The following is a 25,570-nucleotide window of genomic DNA, read 5'->3' as shown; positions in this document are numbered from 1 at the left end:
AAGAGCAGACCTTACCATTTTGTACTATGCAAAAAAACCGTTCTTGTAAGCCTGCCACATCAAGTAGGGAGCATGTTGGCAGCAAATATGTAGGAGTTGGGATTTAGAGTAAAGAGAAGTGATTTGCCATTTACTTCCCATCATCCTGGGGTCTAACGTGAGGGGAATTGTGTTTGGGGATATTACCAGGTATACACTATTTGAGCACAGGTTTGCCTCCCCAAAAGACTCTCTAACCTGTGAGGGGGAAATACTCATGAATGCATTCTCTGAACCCAGCCAATCCCCCCCCCCCCCCAATAAATAATAACATGCTACAATTTAAAGGGTGGCCTGGAAAACTCTATCCAAGGCTGACCTTACAGTGAAGCAGAGTGAGGCAATATCCTTAGGCAGCTGCTCTGAGGTGTCATGAATGACCAACAAGTTAGTAAGTTACTGAATTTATTATTATTGTCTTTTACTCCCAGGAAGAAGGGCTTTTAAGATTTTGTGCCTCATGTGCCAAAGAAACTTGGGCAGCCTTGGTAATTATGTACCTTGACTTCTGTGGGAGCGGGAGCCCTTTACTTCTTCACCTCAGGAAGTAAAATATCACTGTCTGGCCCTGTGCCAAATAGACAAATGACCTTCTGAGTTCAAATGCAGTTTTTCTGTGTGCATCCAGATGAGGATGAGGATATACATTTGGAGCACGTTTACGTTTTATTTGCAGTAACAAGTTCTTTAGGGTGGATGAGAGAGGCAAAATTTATTTTATTTAAGTTTTTACAAACTGCTGTATCATAAAAAATATATCACAGTGGCTTACAACAATGTCAAAACATAAAAGCAGACAACAAAATCATAAAAAAATTAAAAGCAAGTTAAAGCAAAAAGAAATCAAAAACAAACAGCAAAAAGTAATTAAAAACAAACATGAAGGACCAAAAAGGAACTGAAAGTTTGTCCTGGTTTTCCATTTCTCCTTGTTTAATTTGATCACTGAGCAATTTACAGAGGTAGATTAAGCCAGAAGGCATTGCCTGCCATATAATCTTGGTGCCTGAGCAAGAGGCATCTGAAACCCCTCCTAAACTCACTTTTAAAGCCACGGCAGCCAGTATAACTAAAAACCAAAGTTATTATCAAAGTCCTAAATTCAGACTATAAAACATTCGTATTTGCTAGCATTTCATTATGATTTGAACAAAAAACGATCCAGCTCTGTCACAAGCTATTCTTCAGTGGTGGCATTCCCAAATGATTGTCCTTTGGAAACGTTTTATAACTTTCCTTGAAATGCTAATTGCACAGACATTTGCATAGCACAAAAGTACCCAAAGTATAAACCAAGACCGTTTTTAGAATGAGATACCAAGGCACATCATTTCTGTGCTTTAGTATTAGTATTCCCAAGGAAATGAATTAGTCTTTTAGCATGGCAGTGCCTTCATTCTTTTGCCGTTTTTGCATTTAACTGTTACCACTCAAGCAGCTCCACTGAGGCTAGAGAGACTGAAATAATGTTTAATGTTAACATTTGCATAATTATTCTTTGGATGAGTCTCTTGTTTGAGAGCCTAGATTCAGTTGGTAGGTTTCTGGTGTTTCCTGTCCACTTGCCCTCATGATAATGGATTGGAGATAGCCTTGTTACAGTTATCTCTTCTCCCCAAAATAGTTATTTTAAGCTTTTGGAGCTGTTTCCGCTGCTTTTTCCATTGCATTCCATACAGCTGGGTTTCCCCCTACATTTTGCATTTGTACACCCAAAAAGCAGGACATGTCAGGAATTTTCCTGATGTATGGCAAGCCTATCCTGGGTAGACTATTCAGAAACTTAAGCTGGTACAGAATATGGCAGATAGATTAGTAACTAGGATACACAAGACTGATTATAGGGTCACAGTCATAGACCTATCTTAAGGGTACATTGACTGAATGATAGCCTGTCATTTTAAGGAGAAATTGGGAGGACATTTGGGTCTATAGCAAATACTAGGTTTTTCTACCTCACAGATTCGTTATGAGGACAAAATGAGGAGGCCAACTTGAGCTCCTTGGAGTAAACATGGGGTATTAATGTCATAACAAATAAGAAAATTGTCAAACTTTATGTTAGAATGCCAAAAAGGGGGGAGCCTTGCCATATATATATATGAATCACATCCTCCTTTTATAACCATAAACTGTGGCATAGGAAAAACATCTTAGCACATGTCTAAACTTCTGGAAGGTTCTGTTCATAGGCCTCAACAGCTGCAATTTCCAGGCATTCTGGAGCTTGAGCGAATGTGGATAGACATGTTGAACCAAAAGGGTTTTTTTGTTGCTGCTGTTGTTAACTGTTGATTGTTCACCCAGGTAAAAAAATTCTATTGGCTTCAAGGGCTTTTTTGGGCACCACTCAGGATATTGGTTTTGGCTTTCAAGGTCCTGAATGAATGGCTCAGGACCTGAGTGACAAAGGGACAGCTTTCTTCCATATGAATCTTCCTGAAGTCTAAGAACTGCTTCAGGGGCCTTTCTCTGGGTGTCCTTGTAAGAAAAACACGGGCCTAATTTGAATAGTAGAATGACTGGCATCTGGTGGGTGGGGCTTTTGTGTTGTGCTCTGGAATCGGCCCCTCCCTTCATGTGTTAAGTTCAGTTAGAGAGACCAACTGTCATCCTTGCCTCACCATGTTGTTTTAGTTCCTCTTAGATAGTATGTTATTGTGTTATAGTTTTCTTTATTATTAAAGCTTTGTTTGACATATATGTGAGCTGCTAGCTTTGCTGAAAGAAAAGAAACTGTGCTGAAGGATGGTGGAATATCCTAAACTGGGTGAGTGAGGGGATATTCCCAGTCTGACAGGAGGATTGATTTTTTAATCACCTCAACCCTCCACAACAGTGGCTGTGGTGAGGGCCTTTTCTGTGGTGGCGCCCAAGGTGACATTGTTGTAAGCCATGATCGTATAGTGGTTAGTACCGTATTTTTCGCACCATAGGACGCACCGGACAATAGGACGCACCTTGTTTTAGAGGGGGGAGAACAAGAAAAAAAATTCTCCCCCTCTCTGCCCAGTGCCCCTTCAGCGACGTGGCAGGAGGCGCTGCACAGAGAGGGGGAGAATTTTCCCCCTCTTATTTTCCCGCTCTAAAACAAGGTGCCGTTCAGGCGGCTACCTTGGAAGCCTGGAGAGCGAGATAGGTCAGTGTGCACCGACCCCTCTCACTCTCCAGGCTTCAGGTTCCTTTCGACCTGCTCTTTGGGGCTGGCGGGGGAAGCCCACCACCAGCCCCAAAGAGCAGGTCAGGGAGCAGCGGAGAGGCTGCTGCCATAGTCGCGCGTCACCTCTCCAGCTGGGAGAGGGTCGCGGGGCTATGGCTTCTTTAGCCCCTCACGCGCTCTCCCAGCTGGAGAGGTGACGCGCGGCTAAAGAGGCTCCTGCCATAGCCGCGCGTCACCTCTCCAGCCGGGAGAGGGTCGCAGGGGGCTTCTTTTGCCCCGCGCGCGCTCTCCCGGCTGGAGAGGTGACGCACGGCTATAGAGGCTCCAGCCATAGCCGTGCGTCACCTCTCCAGCCGGGAGAGGGTCGCGGGGCTATGGCGTCTTCGCTCCATAGGACGCACACACATTCCCCCTTCATTTTTGAAGGGGAAAAAGTGCGTCCTATAGAGCGAAAAATACGGTACTCTGCGTTGTGGCTGCAGGAACCTCGGTTCGAATCCGAGTCATGGCACCAAAAGGTTGTAAGCCAGAAAATGGCTTATCTCCTGAGTTTACACCAATAAAACTCAGAAACATGAGGAGTTAGGAGTCCAACATTGTTTATTGCAAAGCAGTAGGTTACAGTCAGATCATTCTGCAAAACTGCAACCCCACCCGGTGGTCCAGGCAGTGGTATTTATAAAATTTCAAACAAAGCATTTCAATTTCCACCAATCATATACATCGTTACCTCATTTAATACAAAACCGCAATAAGCACTGGCAATTTTTGCCGATTAAGTTCTGATTTCCACCGTGTTCTGTTACATTGTGTTAGTGTACATGTTGGGAACCTGTGTTACGGGTAGCCATTTGCACCATGTAGCAACTTATGCTCTAGCTTTGAGCTGTATCTTTGTGATTCACATATTAGCTGTATTTCTGCCCCAATGAGGGGTGGCAACTTGCAAAATCACCAGTTTCATAAAGTACCAGGCTACCATAAGTTCTCTATTAGAAGCACACTCAAGGATTTACAGGGGTACACATTGCCACATTTATTGCAGTCTTTGGGGCCACTGCCACAACATCCTTGGGCAGCTGTCAAGATCCCACTACTGCTGACATCCCTGAGTGTCCACTGACTGCTGAGTGTCATGTGAGCATTAGAAAAGCCCCGAATAATGCTATATAATATGGCTTGGCGCATGTGGGCAGTTTCAGTGGCAGCCATTTGCAACTGCCACCCTCCTCATTCTCACCCCTGCAGCTGGCGGAAATAAACTGGAGAGGGAGCTAAGAGAGAGGACCGGGCTACCTGCCACCTGCTTCAATGGGGGAATCCCCCATTAACATCTGGGGAAATACCACGGGCCCCTCAAACCTGGAGATGGGGGATAAACAGGTTAGGCCAACCACCACCAACTTGGTGCTCTCCAGATGTTTTGCACTACAACACATGTTTTGTAATATCTGGAGGGCACCATGTTGGCAAAGACTAGGTTATGGACTATCTCCCTGGGGAAGAACTCAGGTGGCTCTAGCATTTTTATCACTTTAGACAACTGGTTAAGCCCTTTTTATTCCCCAAGAATTTAATGGGTGATCTGCGGCTGCTGTTCTTTTATTGTTTTGTTTTTCTGATTTTATTTGATCTTTAGACTGCTTCTCCTTTGGTGCTGCTGATTAAGTTATTTTTATTGCTCACCTGGCGCCTGCTCTGATGTCATTTCAGCACCAGGCAAAGTTCTTTTTTATTTTCCCAGACCTTTTAAAATGTGAAATTTTATTCCCTGAAGATGGTTTCTTATTTTTTAAAAAAATGTTCTATTTTTATCTGCTGCTTTTAATGTTTGAATCTGTTATGGCTTTTGTTTTTGTAACCCACCATGGGAAAGGCTTTTTTTTTTTGAAGAGTGGGTTATAAAGGTTTAAAATAAAACAGAACAAAAATAAATGAATATAAGTACAAATATTGATGTTTTTACTGTTTTACTAGATTTTTTTTTAAGTGTGAATTAGTTGGGACACACTTAATAAACATCTTAATACTTTAAATAAATAGTGCAATTCATGCTACCGAATTTGAGAAGAAGTGCCAAGTTATTTAGATTCATAAGATAAATTATTTATTAGGGATGGATTAGGGATGGATTATCAATATTTATTGGGACGCAGGTGGCGCTGTGGGTTAAAGCCTCAGCGCCTAGGACTTGCCGATCGAAAGGTTGGCGGTTCGAATCCCTGCGGCGGGGTGCGCTCCCGCTGCTCGGTCCCAGCGCCTGCCAACCTAGCAGTTCGAAAGCACCTCCGGGTGCAAGTAGATAAATAGGGACCGCTTACCAGCGGGAAGGTAAACGGCGTTTCCGTGTGCGGCTCTGGCTCTGGCTCTGGCCAGAGCAGCGATGTCACGCTGGCCACGTGACCCGGAAGTGTCTCCGGACAGCGCTGGCCCCTGGCCTCTTAAGTGAGATGGGCGCACAACCCCAGAGTCTGTCAAGACTGGCCCGTACGGGCAGGGGTACCTTTACCTTTACCTTTATCGATATTTATTAGAGATAGATGATCAATGTCAGTGTCTATATTAAACCCCATCCACTCTACATGTACAATGGTCAGCGTTCTTGTCAGTCTCACAGATACGTTCTACTTGACATGAAATATTTCTTCAGACAAATTACTAGCTATTTACGTAAGGCTACTGGCTGAATGTTTGCACAATGTCTGGATGAGATTTGATAACAGTTGTGGAAACTTTTTTCTCTGATGTAAAATGTTCACTCTCAATTTATTGCTTGTATCAAGAACCCTCTAAAAACACTACAGCTAAAGGGAAATATTTATATCTGGGCAAACCCCAGATCTTTGGTTTTGGTGGACCCTGTAGGAGGCTGGTAGTAGTTTGCATTAGGTTTGCTCTAGGTACTAGTCTGAAGTAAAACATTCATTCAAAACCAACTCTGTGCATGTTCACTTTGACTGGGAGGGGCAGGGGGCAGCATTTCCTGCTCTGCCTCAGTCAGCAAAACTTATTGGTCCAGCCCTGCAGGACAACTGCCTACCCTTCTTTCTGTGTGGTTGGGAGGACAGTGTGAAATCCTCATGGAAGCGTTATTTCTATCATTATAATCTCCATCCTTATTTTATTTTAATGCCCCTTTATTGTAATTGTGTTCATTATATCTGATCTGCCACTTGGAAAACTGCAAGTCCCTTTACAAGCGCATCATAGCTGTAAGGGAGGCTCTGGCAGATGCATAATGTTTTGAAGACCAGATTTTGATATTTAAAGAGCATGCCTTATGAGAGGTCAGTGATGAGCCAAGACAAGTCAGGAATGGAGCTGGGCAGGCTGCAGCCTCATCAAGATCTACCCATATATTTATACCACCCTGCATCCCCACCCCAGTGAATCATACCAAGGAAGTTAGGGAAATAGCATGGTGCCAAATCCTTATTCTTTTCCCAAGGCTGATATTCACACATTATTTGAAGTATGGTCCCTAGCATTAAAAAATACTTGCAATAGATTCTGGATGTGATAAGTTGTCAAATATGAAACAGAATAACAAATTTTATTTAGATAGGCCATTAGGAAAGTTCTGTGTTTAGACAGAAAAATATAAAGTTTAAAAATCAAGTCGTTACTGAGTTTGAGGAGCATATATACCCGAGATATGCAGAATAAATATGCAGAAAGCAATCTCTTTACATAACACTGGAAAATAGTCAATAGTCAAAAATACTGTTTAAAAAAACCCACTAATCTAGGGAAGGACCTGAACATTACAAACCCATTTTCTCAACTTCTATCCCAGTTAAATAGGTAAGAAGCATTATTAACTTTAGAGTCACTAAAGCATTCAGACTTTATATTTTTAAAAGTGACTAAGGGAAGACATGGTTTTCCCAGTAGTGATGTATGGAAGTGAGAGCTGGACCATCAAGAAGGCTGATCGCCGAAGAATTGATGCTTTTGAATTATGGTGCTGGAGGAGACTCTTGAGAGTCCCATGGACTGCAAGAAGATCAAACCTATCCATTGTTAAGGAAATCAGCCCTGAGTGCTCACTGGAAGGACAGATCCTGAAGCTGAGGCTCCAGTACTTTGGCCACCTCATGAGAAGAGAAGACTCCCTGGAGAAGACCCTGATGTTGGGAAAGATGGAGGGCACAAGGAGAAGGGGACAACAGAGGACGAGATGGTTGGATAGTGTTTTCGAGGTTACCAGCGTGAGTCTGACCAAGCTGCGGGGGGCAGTGGAGGACAGGAGTGCCTGGCGTTCTCTGGTCCATGGGGTCACGAAGAGTCGGACACGACTAAACGACTAAACAACAACAAAAAGGGAAGACATGGTGGAGGTTTATAATATAAAAACTGGAAAGACCATGAACAGCGAAAACTTTTTCTCCTTCTCCCATAGTACTAGAACCCAGGGACTTGCAATGAAATTAATGAGCTCATCCACTCATCTTGATACTTCAGCAGGTAAATAAACACATATGCTCATAGAAAATTGCTGCACAAAGGCTGGTTCCATTTTAGTGGTGTGCTTGTGCTTCCTAAGAATGCAGTTCTGCAAGGTTTTCTGAGTCCTTTCTTTTGAGTGAATGGCAAACTGTCTATAAATAAGTTATTGCAGTGGGTAGGAAGAATGCCCTTATCAACAGATGCACTTTGCAGAGAATCCAGCATAACAGCTTGTGTATAAATGTACATGCTTTGAAACAATTTTATATTGTTGCACATAGAGGCAGAGATAGTACCTTTTAATGGGATTGTTATCACCACCTAGGAGGAAGTAAACGGTTGATTGGTGGCTGCATTACAGTTTTGCGAGCCTTTCCTGCTTCTCAGCACTTTATTCTGGAGCTGAAATTTAGTAGGGGAAATACTGTGTGGAGTTTTTAAGTGCAGTAATAAGAACTTGAAAACTCCGAAAGCAACCTGAGGTTGCAGGCATGCGCGCTCCTCAGCACAGAATAATCTCCTTTCCCCTTGCCACCACATTAACTTCCGTTGATCTACATGACAGCCTAACATTTTACACCATACAGTTTTGCTTACATATGTAATACTCTCATCTCCATAAAAAAACATTAAAATCCTTCTGATAACGTTTGGCGACACAGCCATTAATTCATGCTTCAGTGGCACTGGAGCACCTTGGAATTATGCATCACATCCAGAGCAGCACTTAAAGGCTGCCATATGAATAATGCTGTTGCAAACAATCAGCCTGTAAACACAGAGCAATTTGGATGGCTTATAAATTGGGCTGCGATATTCTAATTCCATCACAGGCCTGGGCACACTTTCTTCCTGCCCTTTAATTGCCACAGTAGCCAACATTACGGTAATGCCCTTTCATTATTCCACCTGAAAATTGGCACAGTCCCTGTGTCAATTTTGATGGATGTTGCTGTTCAGAAAACTGAGAAGCGGAGAGCCCTGCCTGGAGCAAGTTTTCTCGTATTCATTTCCTATTCCCCAAACCACATGTGGACCACAGGTTCATCCGCTTTCCCACTTTCCTCATGTGGCTGCACAGATGACCTCCCCCTTCCCTTATTTATGATCATATGACACCCACTCAATATGGTCATTACTGGAGAAGTGTTGCAATAATACAGTTGTGCTTTAGCATGTTAGCAGATGGAGACAAGTAGGTTAGAATGCTTGAATTTCGGGCATGGTGTTTAACAGGTTTGGTTTTCACTATTCTGTTTGCAATGAGCTTGTAGTTTAAAGTCCTTAAGGTACGCCCCCCCCCATAGCCATAACCTGAGTGAAGTGATTTTCCACCTTTTTTCCTTGTTGAGCTGTGCTGGTTTGGATCACTTTATTCACCACTTCCAAATGGCAGACACATTAGTCTCTTGCAGCAAAAATAGCAAAGAGCTGTCTTGCAACACCTTAAAACAGGGAACTCCTTTTTTTAAAAAAAGCATGAGAAATTTAAGAAACTGTTGTGGACACCACAACATATTAATTTCACAGAAGAAAAATGGATGATGCTCAGAACCCATGCTAAACAGGCAAACTACCTACACTCCCCTAAAACAAACTGAAGACAAGCTGAAAAAGCAGGCAACACCCCAACCCTATATAGGCAACCCTCAATGAGAAAATAACCACCACAAAAATATAATTGTGGGGGGGGGGGAGGGAGAGGCAGGTTTGAGACCAGTAGCAAGGTGTCTAGGAGACTGAAATGTTATGTGGAGGAGGACTGAAATGTTAAATGAGGAGGGGGAGTACCATTTGTACCACTCTTGAGCTCCTTGTGGAGGGGAAATGGGAAATGTCTGGCTATCTGCAGTCAGTTCTCAGATGTTACATTATTTGGGGGACAACATTGACGTCCCGAGGAAATTTCTGTTTCATCCTGTGGCCTTTGGCATAACAGGGTGCCAAGGTTTCATCTCTCTCCCACCCTCTCAGTTTTTATCATCCACAGCCACTGATCTTCAACTGGTGAGCTGGGATCCTAGTGGGTCACAGCCTGATCCAAGGTGGAAATATATTGCAAATATATGCTTCAAGAAAAGGGTTCCCGAATGCACGTTTGTGTTAAAAGTGGGTGCTGGGTCTGAAAAGGTTGAAGGTTGATATATACACGAAGCCACTGGGGAACAGTGTCAGCAACATACCTGCAAATCCCAGAGAGGCTGTGGAATTTCTAAACACATGTCTAAAGGGTAGTTTTGGGATGGATGAAAGTGAGCAAACTGAAGCTTAAACCAGACAAGACAAAGTTGTTGTGGGTAAAGAAACTGGGTAATCTAGGTAGGGAGGTGCTGGATGGGCACACAGCCCCCCCAAAGGAACTGCCTCCCAATAAATTTATGGTTGCCACTATCAGTTGTAGTATTTAATAAAGCTTAAAAACCCACCAGTTTCAGATAGCTGTAAGCTGATGGGTTTTAGCTGATGCTATGCTAGTGTTTTATTGTTTTACTGTGCTTGCTTTGGAAATGGTTTTATGCTGTCTGAATTGTATTGCCATTTCTTTTGTATTTTGCAGTTTGATGTGGTTTGTATGACATGGTAAGCCGATCTATGACTTACTGGAACCACACAAATGTGTGGACTCTTGGAGAGCAGCTTGTAGCCACCTTGCTCCTTTTAAAAATTCTTGTTCCATACTGAACTAAGTCGAGGTTTGGTTTAGTATGTTTTCCAAACCCGGGTTCATGATTCATAGCCAAATTTTCACTACTATTTGTGATTAATGAGGAGAGAGCTTAACCACCAGTCTGGGTTGGGCTGGAACATTAAATGAAACTTTGGCTTAGCTCAGCGCTGCTTGTAAAGATACAAAGACCCTGCAAGCTTCTTTCTAGGAGTATACCCTTGTTCCAGTAAGCCATAATGTGCAAAGTCTGGGTAAGCCAGTGCTATATTATGCTGGAATGCATACAGTGTTACACTATGTGTTATGTACTGAGTGAATAGGATCCAAAAGGCAGCAGTCTGATTGGTCCTAGAACAATAGGGTCCAGAATGCAGCACTCTGATTGGTCCACAGGAGCCACACAAGCCAGCTCCAGGTGGAAGTGATATTTCACTCTGTTATTGCATTTTTATGGTTGTATTATTGCTCTTTGCCACCTTTAGTAGATATGCCTCAAAAGGGTGACTTATAAATAACCAAATTCAGTCTGTCATTCTCACAGGGTATAGAATCCTGGCTATCTTGATGTGGAGACTTTATATGTTTATTATTGCAGTTCCTTATAACTCACTTTCCAGGATGCAGATCCCTTCCAGGTTGCCTTGTGAGTGATATCCAAAGTCATCAGGTTTCTTCTCACTGGGCAACTGGTGGTAGATGGCCTGCAGAAACAGCCAACCTTGCCCCAGTGTGTTCTTTGCCTTTCTCCTTATTTATATGCCATCATTTTGCGGAAAAATGACCTATAAACCATTAGAGCTTTTCACTGCATATGATATTCTATCAAAACTGGTCACCACACTTTGGTTAAAAATGTCCCTGTCCCATCTTTTGACAACAAGGTCACCAAGGCACATCACAGTTGCACGTCCTCCAAGGCACATCACAATAATCTTAAAGAAAAACACTATACACACACACACAAAAAAAAATTTCATTATTAACAGATAAAAATGGAAGGAACATCAAAACAACCTGTAACAGCAGGAGAAAACCCCCTGCTAAAATAGAGGCAGATGAAATACCTGGTGGAGTAGGAATGTCTCCATTATTTGTCTGAAGGCCAGGAGGAAGGATCCAATCAGGCTTCCTGTGGGAGGGAGTTTCCCAACATTGGCCTCGCTACTAAGAAGACACTGTAACATGTCCTGACCAGCTGAGTAGTTGAAGGCAAAGGGACATGGAGTAGGACATCCAACAATGAACATCATGGGAGGAAAAATAGCCCTTCAAATATCTTGGTTCCAAACCATTTAAGGCAGGCATCCCCAACCTGCGGCCCTCCAGATGTTTTGGCCTACAACTCCCATGATCCCCAGCTAACAGGACCAGTGGTCAGGGATGATGGGAATTGTAGTCCAAAACATCTGGAGGGCTGAGGTTGAGGAAGCCTGATTTAAGGCACTACAGTGGTACCTCAGTTTATGAACAGTCCTGTTTATGAACTATTCAGTTTACGAACTTTGCAAAACCGGAAGCAGTGTTCTGATTTGTGAACTTTACCTCAGTCTACGAACGGAAGCCAGACAGTGGAAGGGCACCGGCGGTGGGAGGCCTCATTAGGGAAAGTCCACCTCAGTTTAAGAACGGCTTTGGTTTAAGAACGGACTTCAGGAACGGATAAAGTTCGCAAACCGAGGTACCACTGTATAGGTAATAACCAGTACGTTGAACTGGAAGCTAGTGCAAGTTAGTAACATTGTAGTAATAATCTTGGCAAAGGTGACTCTCTGCCAGCACTCTGGCAGCTACACTTTCCGCTAGTGGAGCAGCCTATCTTCCTGCACTCCCTGCATCTGGCTGCCTCTGAAAGCTCCCTGCTTCCCATGGAGGAGTTCTGTTTGCATACATTGGTACACAGAGAGATATTCTCCCAGAGGCTGGATAGCAGGGGGCCATAGCAGCCATGCATGTTGGCAGTAAGGGGTGGGATTAACCCATACACGCCCCTCACCTGTCCTTCTAATGTGGAGCGATGACCATCACCTCCTCTCTTACGTAGCTTTAGGATGCTACAGTGGTACCTCAGGTTACAGACGCTTCAGGTTACAGACCCCGCTAACCCAGAAATAGTACCTCAGGTTAAGAACTTTGCTTCAGGATGAGAACAGAAATTGTGCGGTGGTGGCGCGGCGGCAGTGGGAAGCCCCATTAGCTAAAGTGGTACCTCAGGTTAAGAACAGTTTCAGGTTAAAAACGGACCTCCAGAACGAATTAAGTTCTTAACCCGAGGTACCACTGTACTGTTATTTTTCTGATCTATGCTGCTATTAATATTATGATTTAATTGCATTCAGATTCATTGATTGCTTTTATTGTTATTATTGTGAGCTGCCTTGGGAAGCTGACAGGCAAAGTATAACTGTTTCAGAACCATTAGTCAAATAATTAATGAAATGTCCAGAGCAGAATTTATTGGTTTTGATAGCCCACCTACAGGTTTAGGTAGGGTCCCTTTCCTTTTATTGTATAACTTGAAAAGCATTATTGAGTCACCAACCTATTCTCAGTAATTTCAGTTAGACCACTTGTTAATTTAATTTAATTTAATCAATTATGGCCCACATTTCCCCCCTCTTTTTTACACTAAACACCCTGATAGTTGCCAGCTCTATCCAAGATGAGCATTGCTCAGGAAACTGCCAAGCTTACCGAGGCTCTGCCAATTAGGGGTTAAAAGAGGTCAAACTATCAGAAGAGCAGAAACTGGTTGATTTTTATGATCTTTGTCACAGAACCTTAAGGGCATCAGATGATTCAGAGTTACATCAGCTTCAAGAAGCGGGTTAGCATATGAGTAAAAATCTAAATGTGTGTGTCACTTTGCTGGTCTCAAGCAGGGTGTGTGTGTGTGTGACTGGGCCAAGAACTCTTAGCTTATTGGCTTTCTTTCTGTTGGCTGATTCCATGCTCATGGAACAGACCCTAAAATTAGGGATGTCTCTCACGTTTTTCAGAACTGAAAGTAGAACACACAAATCCTCCAAGTCTTGTGTATCCCAGCTAGCTTGCAGTGATTAATGATCCCCCTGGTTTAAAGTGCCATCTCTGTGTTTCGTTCTCTCCATTCATTTTAATTGCCTGATTCCCCCCCTCCCTCCCTTCTTATTTGTTCCACACAGTGGGAAGAAGTCAGTGGCTACGATGAGAACCTCAACACTATCCGGACTTACCAGGTGTGCAATGTCTTTGAGCCCAACCAGAACAACTGGCTCCTCACCACGTTCATCAACCGACGGGGTGCGCACCGCATCTACACAGAGATGCGCTTCACGGTGAGGGACTGCAGCAGCCTCCCAAATGTCCCTGGTTCCTGCAAGGAAACCTTCAACCTGTATTACTATGAGACAGACTCTGTCATCGCCACCAAGAAGTCAGCCTTCTGGACAGAGGCCCCTTACCTCAAGGTGGACACCATCGCTGCAGACGAGAGCTTCTCTCAGGTGGACTTTGGTGGCAGGTTGATGAAGGTGAACACAGAGGTGAGGAGCTTTGGTCCCCTCAATCGCAACGGCTTTTACCTGGCCTTTCAGGATTATGGGGCGTGCATGTCACTGCTGTCGGTGAGGGTCTTCTTTAAGAAATGCCCCAGCGTGGTGCAGAATTTTGCCATCTTCCCAGAGACGATGACAGGAGCAGAGAGCACCTCCCTAGTGATTGCACGGGGCACGTGCATCCCAAATGCCGAGGAGGTGGATGTGCCCATTAAGTTGTACTGCAATGGTGATGGGGAGTGGATGGTTCCCATTGGCCGCTGTACCTGCAAGGCTGGATATGAGCCCGAGAATAATGTGGCCTGCAAAGGTAAGGTGATGATTCGTTGAGATGCTGTGTGATGATGGCCAGACAGAAATCCTTGATAGCCCAAGTGGCTGTTAAGGTGCTGGTTTGATAGCATTGTTTGCCCCTAGCAAATTGGAACAACCAACCTGTATTAATGCCAGTGTGTTTGGGATTGCCTGGGAATTAAAGTTTTGCATTGCTTTGTCCACCTTGGACAGCTGTAGCTCTGAGTTGAGTCTTTTCAGTATCTGTAGCAAGGGTTGCTAAGAACTGTCCTAAGTGGTACCTGCCTTAAACCAAGTCAGGCAGAAAATGTGACATCTTAATAAATGAGATAAGGACTGAGATGATGTATGTTGAGCAGTGATAGTGATTTACTTGTGATTCCTCTGTCCAATTGTGTTTTGCATTAGCTTTTTCCCACACAGTTGTTCAGAGTAGAAAATCCCACTTATATTTTATCCCAGTGCTGAAGCTCCTGAAATGACCATCAAATGAGCAGCTTCTCTGCTCATGGTTGAGTCATAGCATATAGGAAACTCATCTGTGAATGTCTAGTATCCTAGGTGTAAATTTGCAGTGTAATTTGCACGTTGATAATACTTCACAGTAGTATTCACACCCTTTCTGTATCTCTTTGGTAAATGCTTTTTTGGGAGGGATCAATTTTATTGGCATCAGCATTTAACAATGAGCTTTTGGTGGAGCAAATGGGACTGCAACAGTGGTCATGTCTGCAAATATCTGTGCTTTCATAAGGATCAAATGTGGCCTTCACTGAGCTCAGCCCAGAGGAACCTTTACTTAGCTGAAATCTCTCAGTCAACATTTTGCCACATATTTACTGGATAATACATCCCACAAAGTTGGATCCAGGGTGACCTACTGATACTGTTGTGACAGGTGAACATGTCTGTTCTGTCAGGAAAGCTCTACCAGGAAGAGGAGCAGCAAATGCCACTGCCTGCTTGGCGCTCTGCCTCGTGAGCAGGCAGGTGGTAGCTATGATGGTGGTGGTGGTGGTGAAGAAGAAGAAGAAGAAGAAGAAGAGCAGCAGGAGCAACTAGTGAAAATGGTGTTGAGACTTTCTGATGGAGAGGGATAATGGAGAGTATCTAGTGCAAGGAACCTCAAAAACCTAGTGTAATGGTTCTAGGGGTTGCTCGTGCATAAGCCGGTGCAAACACCTGGCTGGGTTGCCTGAGTGAACCTTTTCTGTCCGGACAGCCACTCACCCGTGGCTGTCTCAATCACTGGCAGAATCCGTCAGTGGGCGTTTCTTAAACTTCTTCCAGCAAAGAAGCTCTTTGACGCCTAGTCTCCTCCTACTCTCTCTGCGTGAAAGCCTTCTGCGCAAGGAGGGCGTAGGCAGCGGAGGACCCCTACTCTCCCCGCTGGTCCCCGGCAAGGAGTCATGGGACCGCCTCGCCGCTTCCCCCATCTGCCCCCCTTCTCCACTGGTGCTACGCTGATTCTCTTCCCCAGAAGATGGGCTGCCTCTCCCAATCCCGGAACGCTCTCTGGAATCCCTCTGGATTTTGCTCTCTCCCTCCGGCACTGATGGCAGTTCCCTGACACCTAGAGTTGACACTCTTTGGATGAATTCAAATGAAAGGCAGTGTGTTATTGTTCTAAATGGCGTGGGCCTTGCCTCTGTGTATGAATTGAGCCTTGGGAGTTAGCTTCTCCAGGCTGAGAAATCTGAGGTGGGTAAGTTAGACATATAGAATATGGTGGAAATTATTTCCCTCTCTGTTTTCGACAATGGCGATGTGGGAGGTAAAGGTACTCTATACAGCTGCAGGGTATGGAGCACACACTAGGGAAATGCTAACATCTAGGGACCATGATGTGATCTGGCTTCTGTAAGTGCAAGGCCATATACGGGGATCTTTTATTGTGAAGTGACTGCTGTGTGTGGAAACAAGTATATGTCACAATGTCAAGGCTATAAGTGGCTGAGATTATGCAAATGGCAGTACATAGTTGGCCATGTGCCCGAGGCGGCACATTCTGAATGCTGTGTCTCACACAGAATGTTTGCAGTGTTTGTAGTGAAACCCTGAGGGAACTGCATGTAAATGTTTAGTAAATACTTCAAATAGAAAAAGGTGCATACTTTTTATAAAGAACATACTGTGCAAAAAGTTACTTGACCTTATTTCTCATTCACACTTTTAAATGCTCTCTAAAACAACATATTGCCAGCACAGTCTAATATTAGCAAATATATTGCTTTGCTTTCAGTATGCTTTCTAAAAGATAGCTGCTTGTGGAGTTTTTATAAGATGAAATTAGTATCTAAGGAAAATGGAAATTGAATCTAAGGGCCAAAACAGATGTGATGCAGTCGATTCATGATTGCATTTCCCAACTTTTTATTGTTAAACTTTAAAGCAGCCATAAGGGGATACCCAGTTTTTGTAGGAGCAGTGACAGTGAGGGAGTGTAGGTTGAAACATTTTCCTCTGCTGTTTTCTCCATTTAAATCCTCCCCCCACAATTTTGCTATTACCAAACTGAGAAAAATCCCAAACATGGTAGAGCTATCTGTATTTCCCCCCCAGCAGGGCTGATGGCAGCTTTGGGGTGGGGTGGAAAAGCAATTTCGATTAAGAAATGACATGGAAGAAAGGCATGGCATGGGTGCCTTTGGGAGGAAGAGCAAGATATAAATCAGGGGTCAGCAACCTTTTTCAGCCATGGGCTGGTTCACCATCCCTCAGACCTCGTGGGGGGCCAGACTATATTTTGAAAAAAATATGAACAAATTCCTATGCCCCACAAATAAACCAGAGATGCATTTTAAATAAAAGCACACATTCTACTCATGTAAAAGCACTAGACAGGCCCCACAAATAACCCAGGGATGAATTTTAAATAAAAGTACACATTCTACTCATGTAAAACCATACTGATTCCTGGACCGTCCGCCACAAGTGTATCCAAAAATCCTCTTTTTCTGCTAAGCTGCCACCCTTCACTCATACCAACTGTGAAGAAGAAGAAGAAGAGTTTGGATTTGATATCCCGCCTTTCACTCCCTTTAAGAGTCTCAAAGCGGCTAACATTCTCCTTTCCCTTCCTCCCCCACAACAAACACTCTGTGAGGTGAGTGGGGCTGAGAGACTTCAGAGGAGTGTGACTAGCCCAAGGTCACCCAGCAGCTGCATGTGGAGGAGTGGAGACACGAACCTGGTTCCCCAGAATTACGAGACTACCGCTCTTAACCACTACACCACACTGGCTCTCAACTGTGCTACTGGAGAAGGTACCATTGGTACTCATATGAAAGATGTATTGATGGGGGGGGGGCTAGGCCTACCTGAGGCTGGCTAAGTAAGCACACTAGGCTCTTACAAACAATAAGGTCACAACTCTACTAATAACAGACTTAAGATGAGTGAACTACTAAACGACTCACTCCTTTGGCCTTGAATTTTGCATGAATGACTAATCTAAGATTCAAGCTAGCTGAGCCAGAAGGAGAATTGTCCCCCTCCACAGAAGGAGAGGAGCTGACATTTAGAAAATGATAAAGTTTTTTTTTTTCTGCCTTCAAGTGATCTGGCACAAGATAACATCTCAACTGGTGGTGCCCTAGTGCCCCCAATCTCCAAAATACTTTTCAGATGAGTACCAGTACCATCTGAGCTCTATACATAACTAAAGACCTGAGGCCCATAAAAGAACGGGAAAAAATGAAAATCCCTACTGCCTCTCTGTGTGTTTGTGTGTGTTTGTGTGTGTGTGTGTGTGTGTGTGCGCGCGCGTGTGTGCGTGCGCAGGGACACATATATGGTCAGTGCAATTTATGTTCACAGTGGCCTCTTCATGACTTTTGCATTCTCTATCATGACTCTTGCATTCTCTAGCTTTTGTATAAATGGATTGTGCACACATTACCAGCTTAAAACATAGCAAGGTGGTTTTCTCCTGCTGAGTTTCAAATAGCCTTTGTACATTGTTGTACACGTTAGTATGGTTGAATGTGTTTGCCTGCTTTCTGTCCACACCAGTGGGTGGCGAGGGTAGGTAGATGTCTTTATGTGGTTTACATTTTCAAATCAAAGTGAAGCTGATTTGGGGGGAAATGCATGAAAATGCAGCAATTGTCAAGAATCTACAGGCTAGATAGATATGGATTGTGGCTAACATAGTGCTTATGTGGCTTCCTCAACAAGCAGTGGGAATGCACTGGATGCTTGAGTGAATGGGAACATGTATACAACCATGGTGAGTAGTATGTTTATGAAGTGGAATGCATGCAAATATTGCCTTGATAATGAGGGCAGCCTCCAGCATCTTCCAGCAGAAAACTGCCCCTGGGAAGCCCGCAAACAGGATTGCCTACAACATATGGTAATTAGAGAGCCCAACCTATCATATTTACATGGATCTGCAGGTCCCTAAAGTTGGGCTACTTCTCCCAACTGAAGCGGTTAAAATTAGTTTAAGTAAGCCTGCCTGGTTTAAGAAGAAAATGGAAGCTGTTTATACTGAGGAAACACCAGTAGTGTTTGTTTGGTTTAGTAATGGAAGTGTAAGATCCCTAGCGAGAAGGTGCAGTGAAAGAAAGCAGTAAAAAAATTAATTATAGTTCTCCATATATCCTATACAATGCAATACAAACATAAAAAACCTAGGAGATAATTGATGACCGTATCATATTCACCATCTAATGGCATCATGAGCAGGTGCTGAAATAAATTGAAACCAAATTATAACATTACAAAGATTAAATATGAATAATGGAGCAGAGTAAAGCTTATGGAGCAGGAAAGGAGTAGAAGGATTTTGTGCTGTGGCAACAATAATGAGATACCTGCGGCCCTCTTGGTGCTGTTGGCCTCTGTGATGTTAACATATGAGAGAGTGCTGGAGGTGAAATAGTTAAACAGGTTACCCAATCAGGACCCAGGTGGAGTCAGAGGGACTATAAAACCAGCTCTGGGAGGGGCAAAGGGGGAGTTCGTTGGAGAGTTCGTTGGGAGTTGGGTGGTTGGTTGGGTTGGAGTGGGAGTGAATTGGGATAGAGTGTGGGTAGGTTGAGTTAGTGTAGCGAAATAAGCTGAGTCAGGAAGTTAGAAGCTAGGATGACAAGTAAATATCTGAGAGGTGGTTTAGTGAGTGAGAGCAGGTAGCAAAAGTTATAGGTCTGGATAGGCACCCCATGAATGTAATTGACCGATACCATTTATGAAACCATACACTTGTTAAACTGCAATAAATAAACAGAAGTTTATGTTCCAATTTAACCCTGACTGGACTCAGTATTGTCCCAGGTAGGGCCTGGGTGGTGGCAGAGAGAAATAAAGTGGTGGCACAGGGATCAATAGATGGTGAAATGCCCTGTGTGATCGCCACAGCCTCCAACTCCCATTAATCCCAACCAGCATGGCCACAGGTCAGGAATGATGGGAAATGCAGCTCAACAAGGTCTGGAGGGTCACAGGTATCCCACGCCGGCTTTACAAGACATAACCTTTAAGCCAGGATTTCTAAAAACAGCATTGATTGGCATCCATAGGCCTACAATGGAGAGGTTGGATCATCCCTAAGTGCACCTTAGCACAGTGACTAAATGGCATCTGTCAGTGCTTCTCTTTTGGTAATAATTGTGCACATTTAGAAGCATTTGCAGCATTCCTGGAAAGGGATTATATTTCTTCCCTTGGGGCACTCTTGGGCTGCACAGCTTCAAAGCATGCACTGGTCATGCAGTAATCCTTTCCTGCCATGTTGACAGGTCAGGTGATAAGTGCATAGATGGTGGTGGTCAGATGCACCTTATAAAAATAGCTGTGGTCCTTTAATTGCTAACACTGACAAGCAGTAAGAGAAAATGAGAAATGCAGTCTCTTTTATTGCACTGTTCAGGAGAAGAGAACTGGCACCCTAAATTGGAGGCCTCGGATGGGGTGTCTACCAGCGGTAGATGGTGATCAGGCTTCTGGCTGAGCTGGGAACTGAAAGTGGTAGACCAACCACTGGAATGGGGGTGTCAGCTGACGTAACACAGTCTGCTGCCTTAGGGATCCTTGCCATTGCGCTCCTCAGATCCCCATTCAACACTCCTGTCACACTCTCCCCTCCCCATTCTATTGCATCAAACCTCCTAATTTAGCTGAAACTTATGATGGAGACAGCACAGCTAGTTTCTCCTTTCATGGAATAGCTTTTTTATTCTGCTCATGGTGGCTTAGATTAGATTCCAGCACACATTTTAACGGTTTCCAGGTCATATCAAGATGGAAAACCCAGTTTTGAGTAGGAGACATAATGGCTGATAATATGAATTAATTCATCCCTTTAGATAGGCTACATACCTTGTGGTAAGTATTTGTGAAGACGGTTGCAAATACCTTACTGTGACCCAGCTCTGAACGCATTCTCCAAGATTGTCAGTTTACCTTGTTCCTGCCCTTCTTTGACTTCACTGACTTGGCGTTTCCTTGATTTTCTGTGCCCCATGAATTTATAGAATTTGTAGAATGTATAAAACCATCACAATGGGATTGGAGTCCAAGGTTGCTGCAGGTGTTCATCGGCTGAGGATCTGCACCATAGCAGAGGACCTATTGACAAGAGCCCACTGTCCTTATTGTATTGAGGAGGTGGACTTGCTGAGGTGAGCAGGGATGGAGGATGCCCAGCAACCAATGCTGCCTCACAATATAGTGGAACAAGGTGCATTGTGAGGTAAGAGATGATGTAATAGCAAAGTAGTAAGATGAATAATACAGCTTCTGAACTCTAGGACCTTTGCGATCATGACGACAGGAATAGTAATGGGATGTGGGATGCGTGATTTGATAGCACCTGAGACATGCATGAACATGACCTCAAATGTCCTTCGAAGCAAAACCGATCCAGGGCTGAGTATGTGGCTTGATCAATTTTGACACCCCTCCTCCAAAAGATTTCCCCTTCTTGCTTGGAAACTCATTGCCCCTGCAGGCTGGCCTTGATTGTTTGTCAGCACCAAGGTGCAGGGGCTGTTGTAAGGCAAAATCAAACTGCAGATTGCTTTCTTGAAGAAGGCCACGCAACAGCTGCCTCGCGAAGGCAGAACTCTCCGAAGTGATGTTTGTGATTTCTTGGCTTCAAAGGGCTGTGTGGGGCTGCGTTGGCTGGCTGGGCCTCTTTCATCTTTCTCATTATTTCCTGAGTGAAACGGCAGGAATCAGAACAAGCCTTGATTGGTTCTGATTTAAATGGAACTCCGGGAACGACACTCTGATTCTTTCTCTTAATTGGAACTTTTCTCTCTCTTGTTTTGGGCTTTGCCATGCGTGCTGTCAATTTGATACCGCCTGCTGGAATCCTCATAGGGTTTGGATTTATAAATATGGAAATTATGTAATTTCTCCTTTTATGTCACTGCTTTCTGAGTTTTTATTAACATTGCTCATTCCCCCCCCCCCCTTTATGCCTAGTGGCTTTACTGAAACTTTCTGTTCTTTGAAATAACATTCTAGTTTAAAAGGTTCAGTCCAAAGTTGCTGGAAGGCAAGGCAATGAAAAAGTTGGGAGTGTTGGACATGGTGACACTACTGAAGGCAGCTTTCAAAATGTTAGTAGTAATATAAAGAGAAAGAAAGAAAGAAAGAAAGAAAGAAAGAAAGAAAGAAACCACCATGGGTCCGAGAATAACTGAATTCTATGCAAAGACTAATCTCAAAAAGTTGTAGTTATAGGGGAATCATCTTTTTTTTTTTAAAAAAAAAAATGTTTCTAGATCCCACCATTACAGAAATTGCTTCATAATACAATTCTCAAGTCTTCCAAAAGAATTAATGTTTTTTAAACATTTGGTTCTTATAATTTTTCGACCTGCTAAGTCTTTTTATACTGTACTTTGCAAAACTATAACACTTAGAGTCACTGTTATTTATTTGAAAGATTTCTAGGCTGCCCTATAGGCCAATGTCATGAATGGATTCATGCCAGTGACATGAGAATGACCAGTTTCAGGTGTGAAATCCAATTCTGGGACTTTCAGTAAATTGGAAGAAGTGGCTTCAATGTGCTCTAAATATTAATTTAATAATTCTTTGATGTTTTAACTAACTGATTTTCTTTCTGTCTCTCTCATATGGCTTTCTCCTTTCCAGTTAATGGCAGACCTCCTTGGCTTAAACTCGACAAACTATATCAAATTGTGAAGATTAAAATTGTGAAGATTTATTTGCTTTGCTCACAAGAGATGCTTTTTTCTTTACGTGTGTTGGATTGCAATATAATGTTCAGTCACTAGATGGCTCTATGTGCTCTGTGGAGTTAAAGAGAGGGTGTGTCCTTTATAGACAAAGAAGCGAGAAGCAGCTCAAGGTGTGTGGAAAGGCATTTTTTTGGTTCGCAGGTAAAACTGATGACAAAGACCCATACCTTGTACAATGAGCCGTTCAAGACCTGGCCAGAATCTCCATTTTTTTACTCTAACACAATAGCAGCAATCTTCATTTCCATTTAGTGAAAGATGGAAGATATTTTCCAGTACTTTACATTCGCTTATACCACCATTATGCCAAAGAGGTATGATTCTTTGCACATACATGTATTTCCAAGATCTTTCAATCCCCAGGGAACAAGGGAAGGTGTGAAAAGTGTAATCTTCTTAAAGGATTTATTTGTGTTTTGCAAAGGGTGTAAAGCTGACGAAAGGGCCATGCTCCAGGTCATCCTCTGCCTTTCTTTCCATCTGCCTGCACTTATCCCGTGTCAGTCGCTACACAGCCTCAGCATGCTACTCACAGCGGTGCAATTACCCATTGCTGCATCTTTGCGCAAAACTAACGACATTTTCACCAGTTTAATCCTGGACAAAAGGTGGTTCCCATAGCAGGCTGTGGTGGGATAATGAGCTGCTTGTGCGTTAAAGCTTGATCCCTCAGAGCTCACTCAGTGTAGTGAAGCCCTGCCTTGAGCGGAGCCCTTCGGGGTGGCTCCGTCAGTCGCTGGTAGAATCTGACAGTGGGCGTTTGCGGAAACGTTTCCAACATAAAAGCTGCTTCACGGACATGCGCCTCCTGGATTCCCTGCGTGACAGTTTCCGGCGAGGGGTGGGGGTCCTTAAAGGGTGTCCTGATACCTCCTCACTGTTCTCACTGGAAGTATCCCAGAGCCTCCCCTCCGACTCCCTTTCCTTTGGAGCTCCCGCACTCCCCCTACTGGTTCCCTCTTCTGCTGAAGAAGTGTCTCTCCTATTCTCCTGAAGCCTTCTCACCACCTGTCCTTCCGATGGCAGTTCCCTGACATCCACCTCCCCCCCAGGGCCCCCTTCACCCCCTCCCGCCTCTTCTCTTACTGGCGGCGAGGACGGAAATCCCTGGAAGGAACTCCCCTCATCCTCCGAGGATTCAAACACTTCTAACCACGGCCTACCGTCTCTTTCCCCATCTTCCTCTCCTTCGTCGGAATCTGTTTCCACCTCCACCCCCGACTCTGGGAACCCTTCGAACTCCCCTTCCTCATCTGTAGTACCGAAGTGTTCCCTCCTAAATCTTGCCACTGGTTGTGGTTTTCTTGGGAAACGCCGATGAAACGTTTCTATTAAAATCTCGTCTTTGACTTCCTCTGCCGGTACCCATGTGTTTTCTGACTCTTCCTCCCCCTCCCATTCTACCAAGTATTCCACCTGATTTCCCTTCCACCTGGAATCAATGATCCCTGCCACATCCATGTTGCGTTCTCTCTCTTCTATGACGGGTGTCCGGGTGACCTCCCTCTCATGTTCCCCCCACTCACGTCCCTCTCTGTACAGCGACAGTAATGACCTGTGAAATACTGGGTGCAATTTCATGTGACTGGGCAATCGGAGTTTGAATGCTACTGGGTTGACCTGCTGTATGACCTCAAAGGGTCCCAACCGTTTGGGTCTCAATTTCTTACACCCTCCCTTGAACGGCAGTCCTTGGGTGGATAGCCACACCCGGTTACCCACCCTTATGGTTTCGCCTTCCCTCCTATTTCTGTCTGCTTGCTTCTTATATTCTTCTTTGGCTTTCTCTAAGTTGAGTTGGAGCTGACGGTGGATCGCTTCCATCTCTTCAACAAAATTTTCCGCTGCAGGTACACTCCACCTCCCCCCTCCTTCTCCTGGAAACGCCCGAGGATGACACCCATAATTGGCTAGAAAGGGACTCATCCCTGTGGACACGTTCTCCGCGTTGTTGTAGGCAAATTCTGCCAGAGGTAACCTGTCTACCCAATCAGTTTCTCTGTCCTTTACATAACACCTCAGATATTGTTGCAAAACCCCGTTTGCCCTTTCTGCTTGCCCATTTGTTTCTGGGTGCCTGGCGGTGGAAAAACTTACCTCCACATGCAACATGCTCATTAGTTTCCTCCAGAACCTGGAAGTAAATTGTTTTCCTCTGTCGCTCAAAACCCTCAAGGGGGCGCCATGCAACCTAAAAATGTGCTTCACAAACAACCTTGCGGTTTCTTCCGCTGTCACTGCATGTGAACAAGCTATAAAGTGGCACATCTTAGTTAGTAGATCTACCACCACCATGACCGCGGTTTTCCCTTTGGATCTCGGTAGATCGGTCATGAAGTCTATGGATACCATCTCCCATGGCCTTTCTGGGGTGGGTAAGGGTTCTAATAACCCTGCTGGCGCCAACCTCTCTCCCTTTGCTCTTTGGCACCTGTCGCATCCCCTGACATACTCCCGCACGTCTTCCCGCACCTTGGGCCACCAAAACTCCCTGGTAACCAACCACATGGTCTTGTGCTGCCCGAAGTGCCCCGCCGTGGGGCTGTCATGCAACTGTTTGAGCACCCGCCCTCTTAGTTCCCCATCTGGTATGTAGAGTGCCCCCTTGTAATATAGTTTTCTGTTCTTTTCCTCAAAACCCCCTGCGTTCTCACCTGTCTCCCTGAGTTCCCTAAGTTTTTCTTGGGCATATTCATCGTTCTCAATACCCTCTACCAGTTCTCTTTGCCCCACCAATGCCGCCCCACAAACCCAGTGGTCCTCCGAGATGATATGTCTTTCTTCCGCCCCTCCTTCCCCCTCCAAGTACTCAGGTTTTCTGGAGAGAGCGTCCGCCCTGACATTCTCAGCCCCTGGCACGTAGCGAATTTCAAAATTGAACTTGGAGAACTCTTGCGCCCATCTTACTTGTCTCTGGTTCAATACTCGGGCTGTCCTCCAGTATTCTAGATTTTTGTGGTCTGTCCGCACTTGAACCTTGTGTTGCGCCCCAATCAACAGGTGTCTCCATCTCTTGAACGCTTCGTGGACGGCGAGTAATTCTCTGTCGTACACTGTATAATTCCTCTCAGATTTGTTCAATTTCCTCGAGAAGAAGGCACACGGTCTCCATTCTGACGTATTCGGTCCTGGCTGCAGGAGCACGGCGCCCACCGCTCTGTCAGACGCGTCGGTTTCCACCCTCATCGGCTGCTGCAGATCCACGTGT

The 25,570-nt window shown here is 44.4% G+C and overlaps 1 protein-coding gene and 1 long non-coding RNA gene across 13 annotated transcripts in view; one reads left to right on the top strand and one right to left on the bottom strand.

Annotated features, from left to right (window-relative positions):
• The window catches only part of EPHB1 (EPH receptor B1), a 366,263-nt gene that overhangs the window by 131,634 nt on the left and 209,059 nt on the right, over positions 1-25,570 (top strand). For all 12 annotated transcript variants that reach the window (XR_013839287.1, XR_013839288.1, XR_013839289.1 and 9 more), the window contains one exon: positions 13,478-14,159. Coding sequence is in view for 5 of the 12 variants with exons in the window: in XM_079977255.1 (XP_079833381.1) it covers positions 13,478-14,159 (682 nt within the window). In the remaining 7 variants the exon portion in view is untranslated. The remainder of the gene's footprint in view (positions 1-13,477; positions 14,160-25,570) is intronic.
• LOC307216772 lies at positions 9,007-13,896 on the bottom strand. Its single transcript, XR_013839299.1, has 4 exons — positions 13,757-13,896; positions 13,529-13,668; positions 10,927-11,098; positions 9,007-9,110 (listed from the first exon to the last, which is right to left on the bottom strand). It is a non-coding gene; the product is annotated as an uncharacterized lncRNA (long non-coding RNA).

This window comes from Podarcis cretensis (assembly GCF_951804945.1).
Source record: "Podarcis cretensis genome assembly, chromosome: 5".
In the NCBI taxonomy this organism is placed as follows: domain Eukaryota; kingdom Metazoa; phylum Chordata; class Lepidosauria; order Squamata; family Lacertidae; genus Podarcis; species Podarcis cretensis.
Note: the sequence above shows the minus strand (reverse complement) of the source record. Positions and strands in the feature narration are given on the sequence as shown.